This window comes from Haliotis cracherodii, unplaced genomic scaffold (assembly GCF_022045235.1).
Source record: "Haliotis cracherodii isolate W230 unplaced genomic scaffold, xgHalCrac1.p SCAF_13, whole genome shotgun sequence".
Classification (NCBI taxonomy): domain Eukaryota; kingdom Metazoa; phylum Mollusca; class Gastropoda; order Lepetellida; family Haliotidae; genus Haliotis; species Haliotis cracherodii.
The window spans coordinates 10466461-10481236 of NW_027266268.1; the positions used below are offsets into that span (position 1 = coordinate 10466461).

The 14776-nt window shown below is 40.5% G+C and overlaps 1 protein-coding gene across 1 annotated transcript; it reads right to left on the minus strand.

Moving 5' to 3' along the window:
- Positions 1-6928: 6928 nt before the first annotated feature.
- Positions 6929-14553, minus strand: LOC139459608 (NF-kappa-B inhibitor-like protein 1). Its single transcript, XM_071241177.1, has 5 exons — positions 14250-14553; positions 13435-13547; positions 12169-12290; positions 9651-9756; positions 6929-8230 (listed from the first exon to the last, which is right to left on the minus strand). Exons 1-5 carry the CDS (start codon positions 14426-14428, stop codon positions 7641-7643), a joined length of 1110 nt encoding a protein of 369 aa, XP_071097278.1. The 5' UTR covers positions 14429-14553; the 3' UTR covers positions 6929-7640.
- Between the last annotated feature and the right edge of the window lie 223 nt (positions 14554-14776).

Genomic DNA, 14776 nt, shown 5'->3' on the forward strand with positions numbered 1-14776 from the left:
ATATCGTATTTATGTCAGTATATTTGTGAAAAGGGCCCTCACAACAAATCTCCATTATAGAGAAGACCAAACTTATTAGAACCAGATCTTAGTTCTCGCTACAGCTGAACAAAAATCTGAGGACATCCCATTATATTACAGGTCACGTCAGGACGACCTCTCACGAACTTTGACCGACCAATGAAAGTCAATCAGAAAGCAACTTTCTCGAGCTAGATCTATATGGCACTAATTTCAAACTGGCTGCTTTCATTCCAGACTAGGCTTGCAAACGATGTTGAAAAGTTCTTGATTCAAAATTTAAAAACTGAACAAAAGAACTTTCTGGAATGTCTAATATATGGTCGAGATTGTATGGCAGTATTTCCCACTGGCTTGCAACGTCTCTTCCGTTCAAATGTTTATCCCATTTATAGACGATGAGTTTGTGGAGTCGGGCCGTGACTGTCGTTCGGAACACCCCGTGTTAATTATTTCGACGTCGCTTGATGACAAAACTGCCTAGACTGTCACTTTCCTGGTCTTTTTAAGCGACGGTCGAATGTTTTGACGTGCCCTATTGGAATGTCCTCAGACTTTTGTTTAGAAGTAGGAGAACTAAGATCTGATTATACTGAGATCGACAGAAGACAAACGCAAAGGCCAAATGGAGTTACCTCCCATTATTACGGTGAAGCCTGGACACACACGGTGTAACGGGAGTAATCAGACCACCCAGCCTTCCGGATGAGGTGAGATGAAATTGGGTTAAACGTCGCGTCCAAGATTATTGCACTTATATAGCGACGTGCATGCACGTGTGTGTGTGGCTGCTTGTACTAGTCCGGACTGATGCCGACTATAGTGCTAGCACACTGAGATACCATACCGCAGTTTAACATGAGTACCTCACTCAGACACAGTATACCGACTCCGAGCCGACCAGGTCTCTAGCCCCTTAATGCCGAGCGCCAGACAGGGTAACAACAAGTACCATCTTTTAACGTCTTTTGGTATGACGCGGACGGGGATCGAACCCCGGACCTTCCGCTCTCCGGGCGGACGATCTACCTCTAGACCATGGAGGCGGTTCCTTCCGGGTGAACACTTTTTGGAAGAGTCTACGCACGCACACACACACACATGCACACGCACACACAAATGGGACAATAGTCAATAATTATTCTAAAATCAGGAAATTCGTTCATCCGTTTGATTTCGCAGTAAACAATATCGCCCAGTTTAAAGGGCTTTCACTGCGTAGTATAGTTATGGTGTCTTCAGTTGCCGTATACGGTGTCATATTAAGTTAGCAGAAAAAAAGCGGAGCCAAATATTTTGCTGCTAACCTAATATGACACCGTATACGGCAACTAAAGACACCACAACGAATTTATCATGCCGAAAAGTTTACACTCTCTGGTATTCATATAACCTTGACACTTACAACCGTTCGTTGACGTTAAGGGTCAAAGGGAGACTACTCTTCAAACCTTAGCTGCCAAACCTTGATGACAATTTTGTCTGTACTCTTTATCAATAAAGTTACGAACGTGATCTAAAACACAGATTTATGTCCTTGCACATCACAATTAATGATAGTAAAACACAAAACATTGCAAATATCGAATTTCGGTACCAGAATCTCCATGTGAAGTATATGAGGTGGGTGTTGGAAAATCCAAAATGGCTGTTACTGACGGTATACGGTCTCATATTAGGTCAGTAACAACCATCTTGGTTTTTTACTGATGGTATACGGGCTCATGTGGGGTTAGTAGTTCTGCTCTTTGATTGGTCAATCTCACTTTGAGGCATAATAATATTAGCTTTGAACATTAATCCTACATTGTTAAACATGTCAACATGTATATATATTAACTCAATACTTTTTCGGTATTCGCCAGATGAAGCTTTGGGCAAGAAGCGTCACAAAAAATAAAGAAGTTTCATGTTTTCAGCATTAACGGGGGACTAAAATAACCAAACGTTTTTCTTGGTTAAAGTACATACAAATTACAAAGCAGAAATTTGAACATGTATCATGTTTTGAAAACAGTTGCTGTTCACAAAAACTTTAGAAAGCTTATTGCTTTTATACCCAATGAGAGAGTAAGGAGACTGCCAAACCCATTTTGGCACGATTCGAGGGTCTATTTAGAGGGTATTCGGGACTCAAAAGTGATTCATGCGAAACACCAACATAATCGTATGGTGCGCAGATTCAACATGTAAAAAATAAAATAATTGTGTACTGCGTTCAAAATTCTGCCTTTGGAGAGTGTATTCTGGCGTGTGCTTTTGACATTTGTGTTAAGTAGTATTCGGGATTCAGGGGGGAGCAAATGAGTGAAAAGTTAGATGGTATTCTGTATTCTGGGAAGGGGAAGCGGGGAGCACCCTCAATACTGCATATCAAATCTTCAAAGAAAAAGAGAGGCGTTTGGAGTTATGAAAAACCCATATGATCAGTTGGTATAAAAGTACCCAGACCATGAACACATTCCCCACTATTGTCCTTGAGTACATTAACAATGGTCGCTTTGTAACGCCACGTGTGTGCTTAATGAATAACCACCTCGGGGAGCTTCTCAAACACATCTTCGTGTCACCTGTTCTATGTAAATGCGAAATGTTCGTCTGAATTAATTGACTCAATAATATTTCTCAGGAAATCAAACCCAGCCTTTCAATATATTTGTCGTTTTGGAGGTGGCTCTGTGATGATTTGGGGTGGGATAACAGCACGGCACCGAACCCCTTTGGTGGTTGTTCAGGGCAATCTCACCGGTGTTGGCTACAGAGATCAGATTCTGAGGCCTATGGTCATTCCTTTCCTGCAACATCATGGCCCGGGATTGACATTTCAACAGAACAACGCTCGTCCTCACACGGCTAGGGTCGCAATGGATTTCCTTCACCATAACAATGTCATGTTACTGCCATGGCCTGCAATTTCTCCAGATCTCTCCCCAATAGAGTATGTGTGGGATGAAATGGAGCGCCGTCTGCGTCGTCTTCCACATCCTCCAGATAACGTCCGTGACTTGGCACAGGATTTGAGGAGGATATGGCAGGCCATTCCCCAGGCCTTCCATGCCCATTTGGTGGACTCCATGCGTCGCCGATGCACTGCTGTGATTCACGCACAGGGTGGTCATACCCGTTATTGACTTTGTGACTTTGCCGTATGACCCCCAACTCCATTTTGATCTTCTGACGTCATCGTAACAGATGTTGTTCAGGTCCCGTTGACATTTTCTTATGGTCCGATCATTCAGCTGCTACAGCGTCTGTATCATTTTGTTCTTGCTGTGTTGTATTTCAATCCAGAATATATTTTCTCCGTGCACAGTTTCTTTATGTGACTAGTATACATCGCATCGTGGTGACAATATAGAAGTTGTCACCTACTCTGAGAATATCATCGTGCTGACATGGCTATACACCCCAAGGGTCCCAGATTGTGAAACAAAGGTATCGTACCAAAGTCAGATCTCGTACTTTTGCCTCTATCAAACCTGAAATTTCACAAGCAGTTAAATCACTTCTGAATGAAAAGCATTCACCAGAGCACACTAAAGTAATGATATCGACAGGGTCTCATCTGGGCAAATACTCAAGGTCAACAACGACTTGGTGGTCAACGTTTCCCGAAAATAGTAGGGTTTGCTGCTACACAAACCAGTATCTGAGAGTGTTCACTTCTGCCCGAGTCTGCCCGGAAGTACATGGCCATTCTTTTACATGTCTTACATTGTTGACAATGAGCACAAGGATTCCCTTAAAGATGCACTGGTGTGTCTTTGTGTTCAACTCCGACCCCTTAATGACACTCATCAGAACACATCCCGTCCTAGGTTTTAAAGCCTTCATTATTTTCGAGTCAAAGACTTTGTATTGACATTTGTCGCACAAAGAATCTGAACAAAAACCCTGTTGCTGAGCGATGCATCCAAGAACTGGAAGGGCTTTGTGTCACTGATTTCTTGTCAATCTTGGCATGTGGGAGCAATTCAATAACGAATGAATGTTATCCGATCTAGGTGGATTTTATAGGGCAAGAAATGGGGGAACGCATGTGCATTTCAATTTTCACGGTACTCACGTGCATCGGGTTACCATGGCCGTTGCCGTGATGCGTTTGGGCGATCGGTTTTATTGTCATCTGCTTTGCTTTTTGTCATCAAATTTCATTTTTCCGGACAAAGTAATATTAAATTTTAAAAACTTTGACAAAACTTACCAAGATATTTAAATGACAACTTTTCATGCAATGCTTCTTGGGGTGACGTTTCTTTTTGCGGTTCAGTATATAAAGGTTTTGGGTCACCCTCGATTATCCAGTGTATCCATTCCATTTCAATATTTGTACGTGGGTGAGTTAGGTTTAACGCTGCATTAAACATTATTGCAGTTCAATCAGGGCGTGTCAGCTTGACGTGGGTGGAAGGACCGAGGTTAGTGATTATTTATTTTACGCCGCATTTAGCAATATTCCAGCAACATCACGGCAGGGGACTCCGGACATGGGTTTTAAACATTGTACCCATGTGGAATCGAACCCGGGCCTTCATAGTGACTAGCGAACGCTTTAAACACAAGGCTACCCCACCGCCCTTCGGTTTGGAGTTTTCCATAATATAGCTTGCCGTTAGAGGCGACTAACGGGATCGGGTGGTCAGGCTCGGTGACTTGGTTGATGCATGTCATCGATCCCACCTGCGTGGATCGATGCTCATGATATTAATCACTTGATTGTCTGGTCCAGACTCGATTATTTACAAACCGCCGTCATATAGCTGGATTATTGCTGAGTTGAACGGTCAAAACCAGGGCTCTAAAAACAGGTCCTTCATTGTAAAGTAAAGGGGTCGCTGTCGGCACAGGTACTACATGTCTGTACCCCTCAGCGATGCTGATCGGAACATCGGCATAGGACGTATCCAAATCGGGGGAATCGCAGTCTTCTGTTGCCACGCCACTTCAACGTCTACCACAGCACCATTTGCTGCCTTTGTAAGTGATACACACAGTTCAATTCCACTGCAGACCGTCGGAGAACTGGCCGACCACGACTTATCACCCCTGCACAGGATCGCTACATTTGACTGTTCCACCTACTTCATCGCAATGCCACAGCGAGAAACCGGAGAGGATTGTGGTTTAGCGATGAATCACGATTTCTTCTTCACCGGCGAGATGGAAGACAACGTGTTTATCGTCGTCGAAATGAGCGTTTGGCCCCACATTGTGTACGTGAATTCGACAAATTCCGTGGCGGTAGTATCATGGTTTGGGGGCCATATTCTACACAACGAGATCTGACTTGGTTGTGGTTCAGGGAAATTTGACAGCAAATCGCAAGATGAATAAAATTCTTCAACCTCACCTTCTTCCAATCATTGACCGCCAGAAGGAGCTGTTTCAACAGGACAAAGCTCCACCGCACACAGCTCGACTACCCTCATAATGCCAACATCAACGGCTTGGCCTGTCCGCAACCCAATCGATAGTCCATAGAAAGTCCATCTGTCCAAGGGATAGTCTATAGACTTTCTGACTATCCCTGAGACAGATGGACTTTCTACAGAATATCTCTGGGTTGGATGGACTTTCTACAGGATATCTCTGGGACAGATGGACTTTCTATAGACTATCCCTGGGACAGAGGGACTTTCTATAATCTATCCCTGGGACAGAGGAACTTTCTATAGAATATTCCTGGGACAGATGGACTTTCTACAGAATATCCCCGGGAAAAAAGACTGGAAGGTTTGAATTCATAAAATGCTGCTTTCCCTGGTCTAATAGTGCAATTCTGCCTTATTTACATATATAAATTTTGAGAATATCAATCTATAACCATGACTAAATGATACATATTCATAAATTTCCGGCCCTCCTGGATAGAGTTTTGAGAGCTCATATTTCATTACGTTTAATCCTGGGTTGGTTGTTCTCCTCCAAAAAACATACCAGCATTTTGAAACCCAAAAAATCATAAGGTTCCAATGCGTTTTGGCCATGGAAAGCCTATCACCAGGTTTAAAGCCACGCCTATACAAATATGTACAAATAAAGTTATTTAATAAGAAGGAAATAAAACAACCATGAATTCTTTTCTGGACTTTTTGCATTAACTGTATCACATGAATTTTGTTTATTTCAAACATACATGACCAATTCAATATTTGAGAAATAAATGATGAGTGGGAGCTGCGCCCCTCATGGTTTATTCTCCCTGCAGTGTTTTATTGTATGATAAACAACGACTGCGAGGCCTCTTTAGAGATACTGATAAAATATACAAACTTTAAAAATATTTACCAAACTTTTGACTCCCTCAATAAAATCAGACCTCAGAAATATCGGAAAAGTCTGTTTATTCACTGGTGGATATTTCACGCATATTCTCTAAATCCTAACGTCAATTACCTGTACCTGTTCTCCCAATGCCGATTGTCATATCTCTCCAGCTTTTGGATGCAATCGTTCGGCCATTGCGTTTATCTGTGTTGCCCAGCTTCATCTATGGAGAACAACTCACAAAACACTCCCCTCATTAAAATAACATCAACCAATATACGACCTCATCAAGATGGAGCTCAAGTTCAAAATCTCCAGATGTGATGTCATAACAGAGCTATGTTTTACCAAGAAATAAACCACCCTTCATTCTTCATTGTTCTTTCAATTTATCGTGTAGCTATCAAAGAACAATGAAGAACGAAGTATGATTTATTTCATGATAAAACATTGTTGTATCAATGGTAGTTGTTTATCGTACAATAAAACACTGCAGGAAGCACCCCACATGGTTTATTCTCCCTGCACTTGTCCCTTATTTCTTGAATATTAGAATATTAGACAGCTACATGATAAATCGCAAAGAACAATGAAGAACATAACGAGGTTTATTTCTCGATGTAACATTGTTCTATCATAACGTCATTTCTGGAGATTCGAACATGTGCTCGCAACTTGATGGACACCATCAATTTTGAGAGGGTAGTGTCTAGTGAGTTGTAGATTTAGCTGAGCAACGCAGACGGATGCAGTGGTCAAAAGATCACATTTGAGAGGGAGTGTCTGGTAAGTTGTTCCCCATAGATGTAGCTGGGCTACGCAGATAAATGAAGTGGACGAATGTAAACATCTAAAAGTGGGAGAGATATGACAATTGGTATTGGAAGAAAAGGTACAGATAGTCGACATGAGGATAGTGAGAATATGCCGGAAATACAAACGTTAACCCACCTGTCCATAATATGGACTTGTCCGACGTAGTCGAGGTCGGATTCTATTCTGGGAGTCATCAGTATTAAAATATGTCAAATATTTTTAAAGCTTGTACATTTTGATTTACATCCTTAAAAGAGGTTACAAAATTTAGACATCTCATATAAGAAATAATCGACTCATGGTCTTGGTTTATTGTACAGTGTTTTATTGTATGATAAACAACGACCAGGATTCTTTTATTTCTAAAATAGAGTCTGATCTCAATCATTACATTTTTAACACTGTTTACATTTGTCTCAGTTTGAGTGAAAAATGGAAGCCTGTATCTTGCAGAATTCAAGCAGTTCAACTTCAAATTTGGCAAAATCACTTTTTCATCAAACACTTTTTGAATGTTCTTCAGATCTCTTCAGGGACTATGTGACTTGTTTTGGCAGTGTCTCAGCCACCTTGTTCAGAGCCTGTGATATTTCTTTCACTTTCTCCATGATTCTATCCCTGTCACTATCCAAAAGTCTTTTCCCAAATTTCTGTGTGAATTTATCAGGATGCCATCGAATCTGCTGATCCCTCAAATATTTCCGAAATTTCGAACTTGATTTGTCTGGAAAATCACAAAACAGCACCTCGGTGAAGTCATGCAGTGACCCTCTACCGGGCCATGGAATATCCTTGAAGCTCAACTGATCTTCATTGTCTTTACTTAGTATACCCTCAAAGTTTTTCTCATACAGATTTTTCCGTCTCTTTTTACGATTTTCCACGTCACTTTTTTGATTTGCTTCATATTTCCTTTTCAGTTCTTCTCGGATTTGTCGTAACTTTTCTTCATCTAGGACACGCGTTTTCTTGGATTCTGCTGCTTTTTGTTTGTGTCTGGCCTTTGTGTGTGATGGTGGGGCGTCACGGCCGGTGCTCGTCTTCTGTCTGTGTTTCCACCTGTAGTTGGAATGAATCTGATCTGCCCATTGGTCATAGGAGTCCCGTGTCTGCTCCTCGTAATAATCTGAAATGCAATAGAGTGGGTGAATGTTGAATAAAGGTAAACTTGCTGCCCGCTCTATGCCCATGTCGAGTCTAGGTCTAGATGGTGTCAGTCAGTGCTCTGGATAGATGCTGTGTCAGAGTATTATACAGATGAAAAACGGTCAAATATCTATATAATATATGATACATTTGTATACCACAGGTATCCAGGTACTAGTATCTGCTCAAATGAGGTATTATTTGTTCCCCGACCAGTGGATCCGTTCACATTCCAGTTATCATTCTCAACTCCCTAGGGGGTATACAATCCAAGCTGCCTAGGGACGCTAGAAGGTTTATACATCCATCTCACATCAGGCACCCATTCCCTGCTGGGTGAACAGAGACACATTCGAACTAAGTCAATGGCCCAGGGTGACACCACACGTTTTCACACTTGTGTTTCGGGTGTATGTACGTATTCGTGTTTCCACCATCTGGTCATCTACCATCGGATGAGTGGAGTCTTTTGAGTGTACAGGGTGTATGTACTGTACACTAGGGGCAGTGACAACACTGTAAACATTGTTGGTCCCAAGGCTCAATACCAGCCTGGTCACTAGCAGGATACAATCTGTATCAGCACCTGGTGCTTGTTAGCCTGGTGCTTTTGACCGCTTGCCCACTCCTCCCCCAAATACGGACAGATTAAAATTACATCTGTATCAAATATGCAGGCAAACAATACAATACGCTCACATGATCACTTGTTACTGTACCAAAATCTGAACGTACAACATAAGGTCTTTGAATAGTGTGGAAAAGCATTTCCAACCTAACAGGCCTACAAATTAACACGGAGGTGGTAAACAAAAGAATGACAAAAGTTTTAAACGACCTGATAAACGATGTACTGGTGAGCACATGGTGGACAGGTAGAAAGCTATATTGTCTTACTCATGAATTCTACAAACGGGCAGTACGGTACTTATTGGTGTGAAAAAATATGTCTGGTACTTGACAGTTCTGATATTCACCAGTACTGTACACATATGGTAAAAAAATTATCTGGAGCCCAGGTCAAAGGTATGTTGTGGGAAACTGAGGCTCTTCCTGTAGATTAATCAGTGATAGAAATGAATAAAGTATTGTCAACAATGTCAAAGTCCATAATTTTTCTCCTTATTGCTACTAACCAAAGGGAAGTAACTCTCATCTGAAGTAGTCATAATCCTTGCTAATCACAAGTCATAATTTATTTAAAACTAATTGCAACTATTGAAACTGACGATTGTTAACCACACTGCCGACAATATTATTCATATTTTTAAATTCCTATTGATAGAGTAGAATCAAAGGGGTAACAATTGCAATACATTGATAATCTGGTATATCGATACACTCCCAGTTAATGTTAAACTCACTTCAATCACAATCACATAGTCTGTGACAGGACTCACCGTATTCCGTGTGGTATCTGCCTGTAAACTCCTCTTCTTCCCAATTCAGTTCTTCTCCTAGCTTCTTCTCCCACTCCTCCGATGCCGTCCTTGCATGAGCTTCCTCCTAGGTAAAATATAATATTGTTAGGTGAAGGTCACAGTCAGCAATATTACTGCTGTAGAATGGAAGCTGGGTCAACTGTATCGCATGATGAAAGAGTATGGAAGTAGCACAAGTCCTGGCAAGTTAATAAAAAGATTTGACAATTGTCTGAATAATTGACTATTCCAGCTTTATCAGGGAGGACTGTATATAATCAAATCAGGACAAGATAAACAAGTGATTGATATCATGAGCAATGATGCAAACCATCTAATTATGATAATACACAATGAACCAAGTCAAGCCTGACCAAGCTGCCTCGTACAACCACCATAGGTTGCTGTGGACTAACCCAGAATCTCTACAAGATAAATAATTATTCCCTATACAATCTAAATGAGGGAACAACATAAACATGCTGAATAAAAGTTTAGTATTTAAAATAAGCATCACATCCAATGATTCTTTCGTAAACACTTTATCGACACCTAAAACTAATCATTACAACGATGTACATGGTGTAGAGTATCTGAACATCATGAAGGAGAGGAGACATGGGGTTTAACGTCGCGTTTGAGACTAGTTAACTCAAATAGTGATGTGCATGCATGTGCGAGGCTGCATGTACTGGTACTTCTAGTCCAGACTTATCCCAGTTCTATAGTACTTGCCAACATGCAATACATATGGCTACCCAGCGTTAAAAATTGGCCCTAGTCCTGTAGTCCTTGCCAAACTGCCCAATAGTAAAGGTATCCTAAGGACTAGTAGAAATTTGCTGTTTTTAAAGGTTTTGCTATATGTTATCATTTTAAGGACTAGTGGACTGCAACTGTTAGTTTCTACCACTGCTACCCCACCCAGACACAGGATACTGACTAGGAGCCGACCAGTTTTTGTTGTATCCACTTAATGCCAAGGTCCAGGCAGGGCAACAACAAGTACCATCTTTTAATGTCTTTTATTATGACACGGTCGGAGACTGAACCACCGATCTGATGCTCTTTCCATTATACATGTTAAACCATGGAGGCAGTTGACCAATCATGAAACAATGTCAAGTGAATGTTGTTTAATCAAATATATTCGACAGCCACGTGTGGTTTATTTCACGATAAAACATTTTTCTATCATGACATCATTTCTTGAGATTCGAATGTGCGTTTGCAAAAGGATGACGTCATATATATTGGACAACAATATTTTTGAGAGGGAGTGTCTGGTAAGTTGTTCCCCATAGATGTAGCTGGGCTACGCAGATAAATGAAGTGGACGAATGTACACATCCAAAAGTGGGCGAAATATGACAATCGGTATTAGGAGAAAAGGTACAGATAATTGACATGAGAATATGTGAGAAATACCAAACTGAACTAAAGTCCCACGTAAAATGGACTTGTCATACATTTCCGAGGTTGGATTCTATTCAGGGAGTCATCATTATTAAACTTTGGGTAAATATTTTGAAAGCTTGTACATTTTATCAACATCCTAAAAGAGGCTGTATATAAAGTTCATATCTCATACAGGAAATAAATGACTCATGGTCGTTTATCGTACAATAAAACACTGCACCCCTCATGGTTTATTCTCCCTGCAGTGTTTTATTGTATGATAAACAACTCCCACTCGAGGTTTATTTCTACATTATGCAACATCATGTTGGGGTCCCAGACATGGAAATGCAAGTCCAAGATGGAGATCACTGTATCAACAACAAATAGTAACAATGTATACACTAACAAAACCCAGGTGGAATTTTCCTTGTATGACACAAAGTGACCATGGTGACACAGTGAAGAAAAATCGAACATGAAGAGTAAAATATGTGTGCATGCTATACGATTGATAGATCGGTATTAATCATTATTTTTTGCATCCAATGGGAGTATGAAATAGAAGGAATTTGTACATATTATACATGGTTGTGACACAAACATAGAAACGACTGGACACTTGTTTTGGGATTGCAGCAAAGTAAAAATGATCTGGAGATCTCTGGAGCTTTGGCATAATACCAGCGTTCAGTTCAACATAAATATCACACAACGACAGGTTTTGCTTGGATACCAATTCAGAAGTCATGATCCATTAAAACTAGTTATCTTATGTGAAGATAGAAAGCATATTCCATCATTCCAGATTTTCCACAATGAACTTAAGCAGTATTAGTTCTTTTCTAAATGCACAGCACTAATGAGTTGGCATTCAGACATGTCAGACAGATTAAATAAAATTTGGTCATCATGTCATTTTTTTTTTCTGTAAGACGGAAGGCATTGTTTTACTGTTTGTAAAAATGGTATGAAATGCAACACATTAAAGATAATATAAATATATAAATTTATATGTGTCTATTTTCTAATGGATGCAACATTTTAAACTGGGTAAAATCTTCTGATTTTATGGATGCTGAGCATGTGAGAAGGTTACCTCCTGTCTGTTCCTGTTGACTAACTGGTCCAGCAGCTGGCGACAGGTCATTCCGCTGTGGTTCCTCACCTCCAGGGTTTCTGGCACTGTCTCCAACAGCGGCAGCACCATCTCTGTGTAGGCTACAACATCAACACAGTTGCATCATGTCCGGTAGGCTACAACATCATGATCAACGCGGTTGTATCCCGTCAGGTAGATCAACACAGTTGTATCACGTCAGGTAGGCTAGAACATCATGATCAACATGATTGTATCACATCAGGTAGATCAACACAGTTGTATCACGTCAGGTAGATCAACAGGGTTGTATCACGTCAGGTAGATCAACAGGGTTGTATCATGTCAGGTAGATCAACACAGTTGTATCACGTCAGGTAGATCAACAAGGTTGTATCACGTCAGGTAGATCAACAGGGTTGTATCATGTCAGGTAGATCAACATGGTTGTATCATGTCAGGTAGATCAACACGGTTGTATCATGTCAGGTTGATCAACACAGTTGTATCACTTCAGGGAGATCAACAGGGTTGTATCATGTCAGGTACATCAACACGGTTGTATCATGTCAGGTAGATCAACATGGTTGTATCACGTCAGGTAGATCAACACGGTTGTATCATGTCAGGTAGATCAACACAGTTGTATCATGTCAGGTAGATCAACACAGATGTATCATGTCAGGTAGATCAACACAGTTGTATCATGTCAGGTAGATCAACACGGTTGTATCACGTCAGGTAGATCAACGCGGTTGTATCATGTCACGTAGATCAACACAGTTGTATCATGTCAGGTATATCAACACAGTTGTATCACATCAGGTAGATCAACACAGTTGTATCATGTCAGGTAGATCAAAATGGTTGTATCATGTCAGGTAGATCAACACAGTTGTATCATGTCAGGTAGATCAACACGGTTGTATCATGTCAGGTAGGTCTACACGGTTGTATCATGTCAGGTAGATCAACACGGTTGTATCACATCAGGTAGATCAACACGGTTTTATCATGTCAAGTAGGTCTACACCATCATGATCAACATTGTTGTATCATGTCAAGTAGGTCTACACCATCATGATCAACGTGGTTGTATCATGTCAGGTAGGTCTACATTGTTGTATCATGTCAGGTAGGTCTACACCATCAACACAGTTGTGTCATGTCAGGCTGACAAAGTGACACCTACAAACTTTCCACTGATCATGTTGATACCATAACTATATGTATGTTAATACAGACCAGCACACATTGCTAACATACCTTCTCTGGACTGCTGTGAGTCAAGGTCCAGTGCTTGCTTCAGGCTGACATGAAGAGGGAGATCTCCACCATTGTCTGGCTCAACAGCACTCACGCCCTCCGTCAGCAAATACCTGTCAGTAGGACCATGAATGTACAATTAACATTAATCATGTTAATTATTGGTGTTGTGCTTGTGTACTAAAGGAAAAATAAAGGCTTGGGTGTATCTATAAGTGGGGAGTTGAGCTGGAATTGGGATTACCATTGCGTTCACGATTACTACAGCTTTATCATGTATATAGCAGTGTACATGCACATGCATGTGAATGTGTGTGCATATTCTTGTACCATGTGTACTAGTCTGGATTAATGCTGGTTTCATAGTCGACTACGCTTATCTAACATTGCATAAGAGGTGACTAACAGGATCGGGCGGTCAGACTTGCTGGCTTGGTTGATGCATGTCATTGTAACCAAAATGCGTGATATATGTGCATGGATCAGACAATATGTATGTGTGACTTTTAGCCATATTCATATGTTGTATACATTTGTATTTATTTGGTATCTTGGTGTGTAGTTCCCTGTGTACTCGAGCGATGGTGTTGCATGATACTTATTGATAGTGAATTTATGAAGGACATATCATACTGGTTATGGTACATTGCTCCGCTAATCTACATCAACACAGCGTACATACCATGACATACAGCCATTATGTCTGTTGATAGTAGTGTTGCGTAGCATAAATGTACGACATGGCCCAATCAGCTAACAATGGCTAATGATCATGGTGATAATTTAATAATAATAATAATATTTTGTTAAATTACCGCAAAACACCTCCAGATCCATGTTGGCAGCAATAATGGAGAAGTGATCTTCCTTTTGTTAATTCGACATCTTTCAAGTAAATTCTATACTTCTTGACGTAAGATTTTAGTTTGCAGGGTCTGTCATCTTTGATATATTTCTTCAGTTTTTTTACTTTGTTTTTGTCCACCATATCCATTAATCCACCGAATTACTATGTGTTTGTTGTTAGAAATATGCATAACATATTCCGTTAGTAGGGGAATCTCTTCGAGCAGTAGTTTAACTCAAGATAGATAAGATTCCAAACAGTCAAAACGTTGACTGAATGATCCGGAAGTGTCGTAAAGGGAGAAAATAATTTGAATGATAAAAAGTAAAACCAATCTGCGAATGCCGGCGATTTGTTTGAAAAACTATCCCAGAACCAAACCTTACAACTTTAGTTCTAGATTAAATAAAAATAGATAATTGATTTATTTTGAAAGAATGAAACCTTTACCGTGCATTTATGTCCCTAACGAATAGCTATTTCGTACAAATCATG

Coding starts and splice junctions, on each gene's coding strand:
- LOC139459608 (XM_071241177.1), bottom strand. CDS start 14,428: ATGGATATGGTGGACAAAAACAAAGTAAAAAAACTGAAGAAATATATC. Junction 12,291..13,434: donor CTCACAGCAGTCCAGAGAAG/GTATGTTAGCAA, acceptor TTGATGTTGTAG/CCTACACAGAGATGGTGCTG. Junction 8,231..9,650: donor CAGATACCACACGGAATACG/GTGAGTCCTGTC, acceptor ATTGCATTTCAG/ATTATTACGAGGAGCAGACA.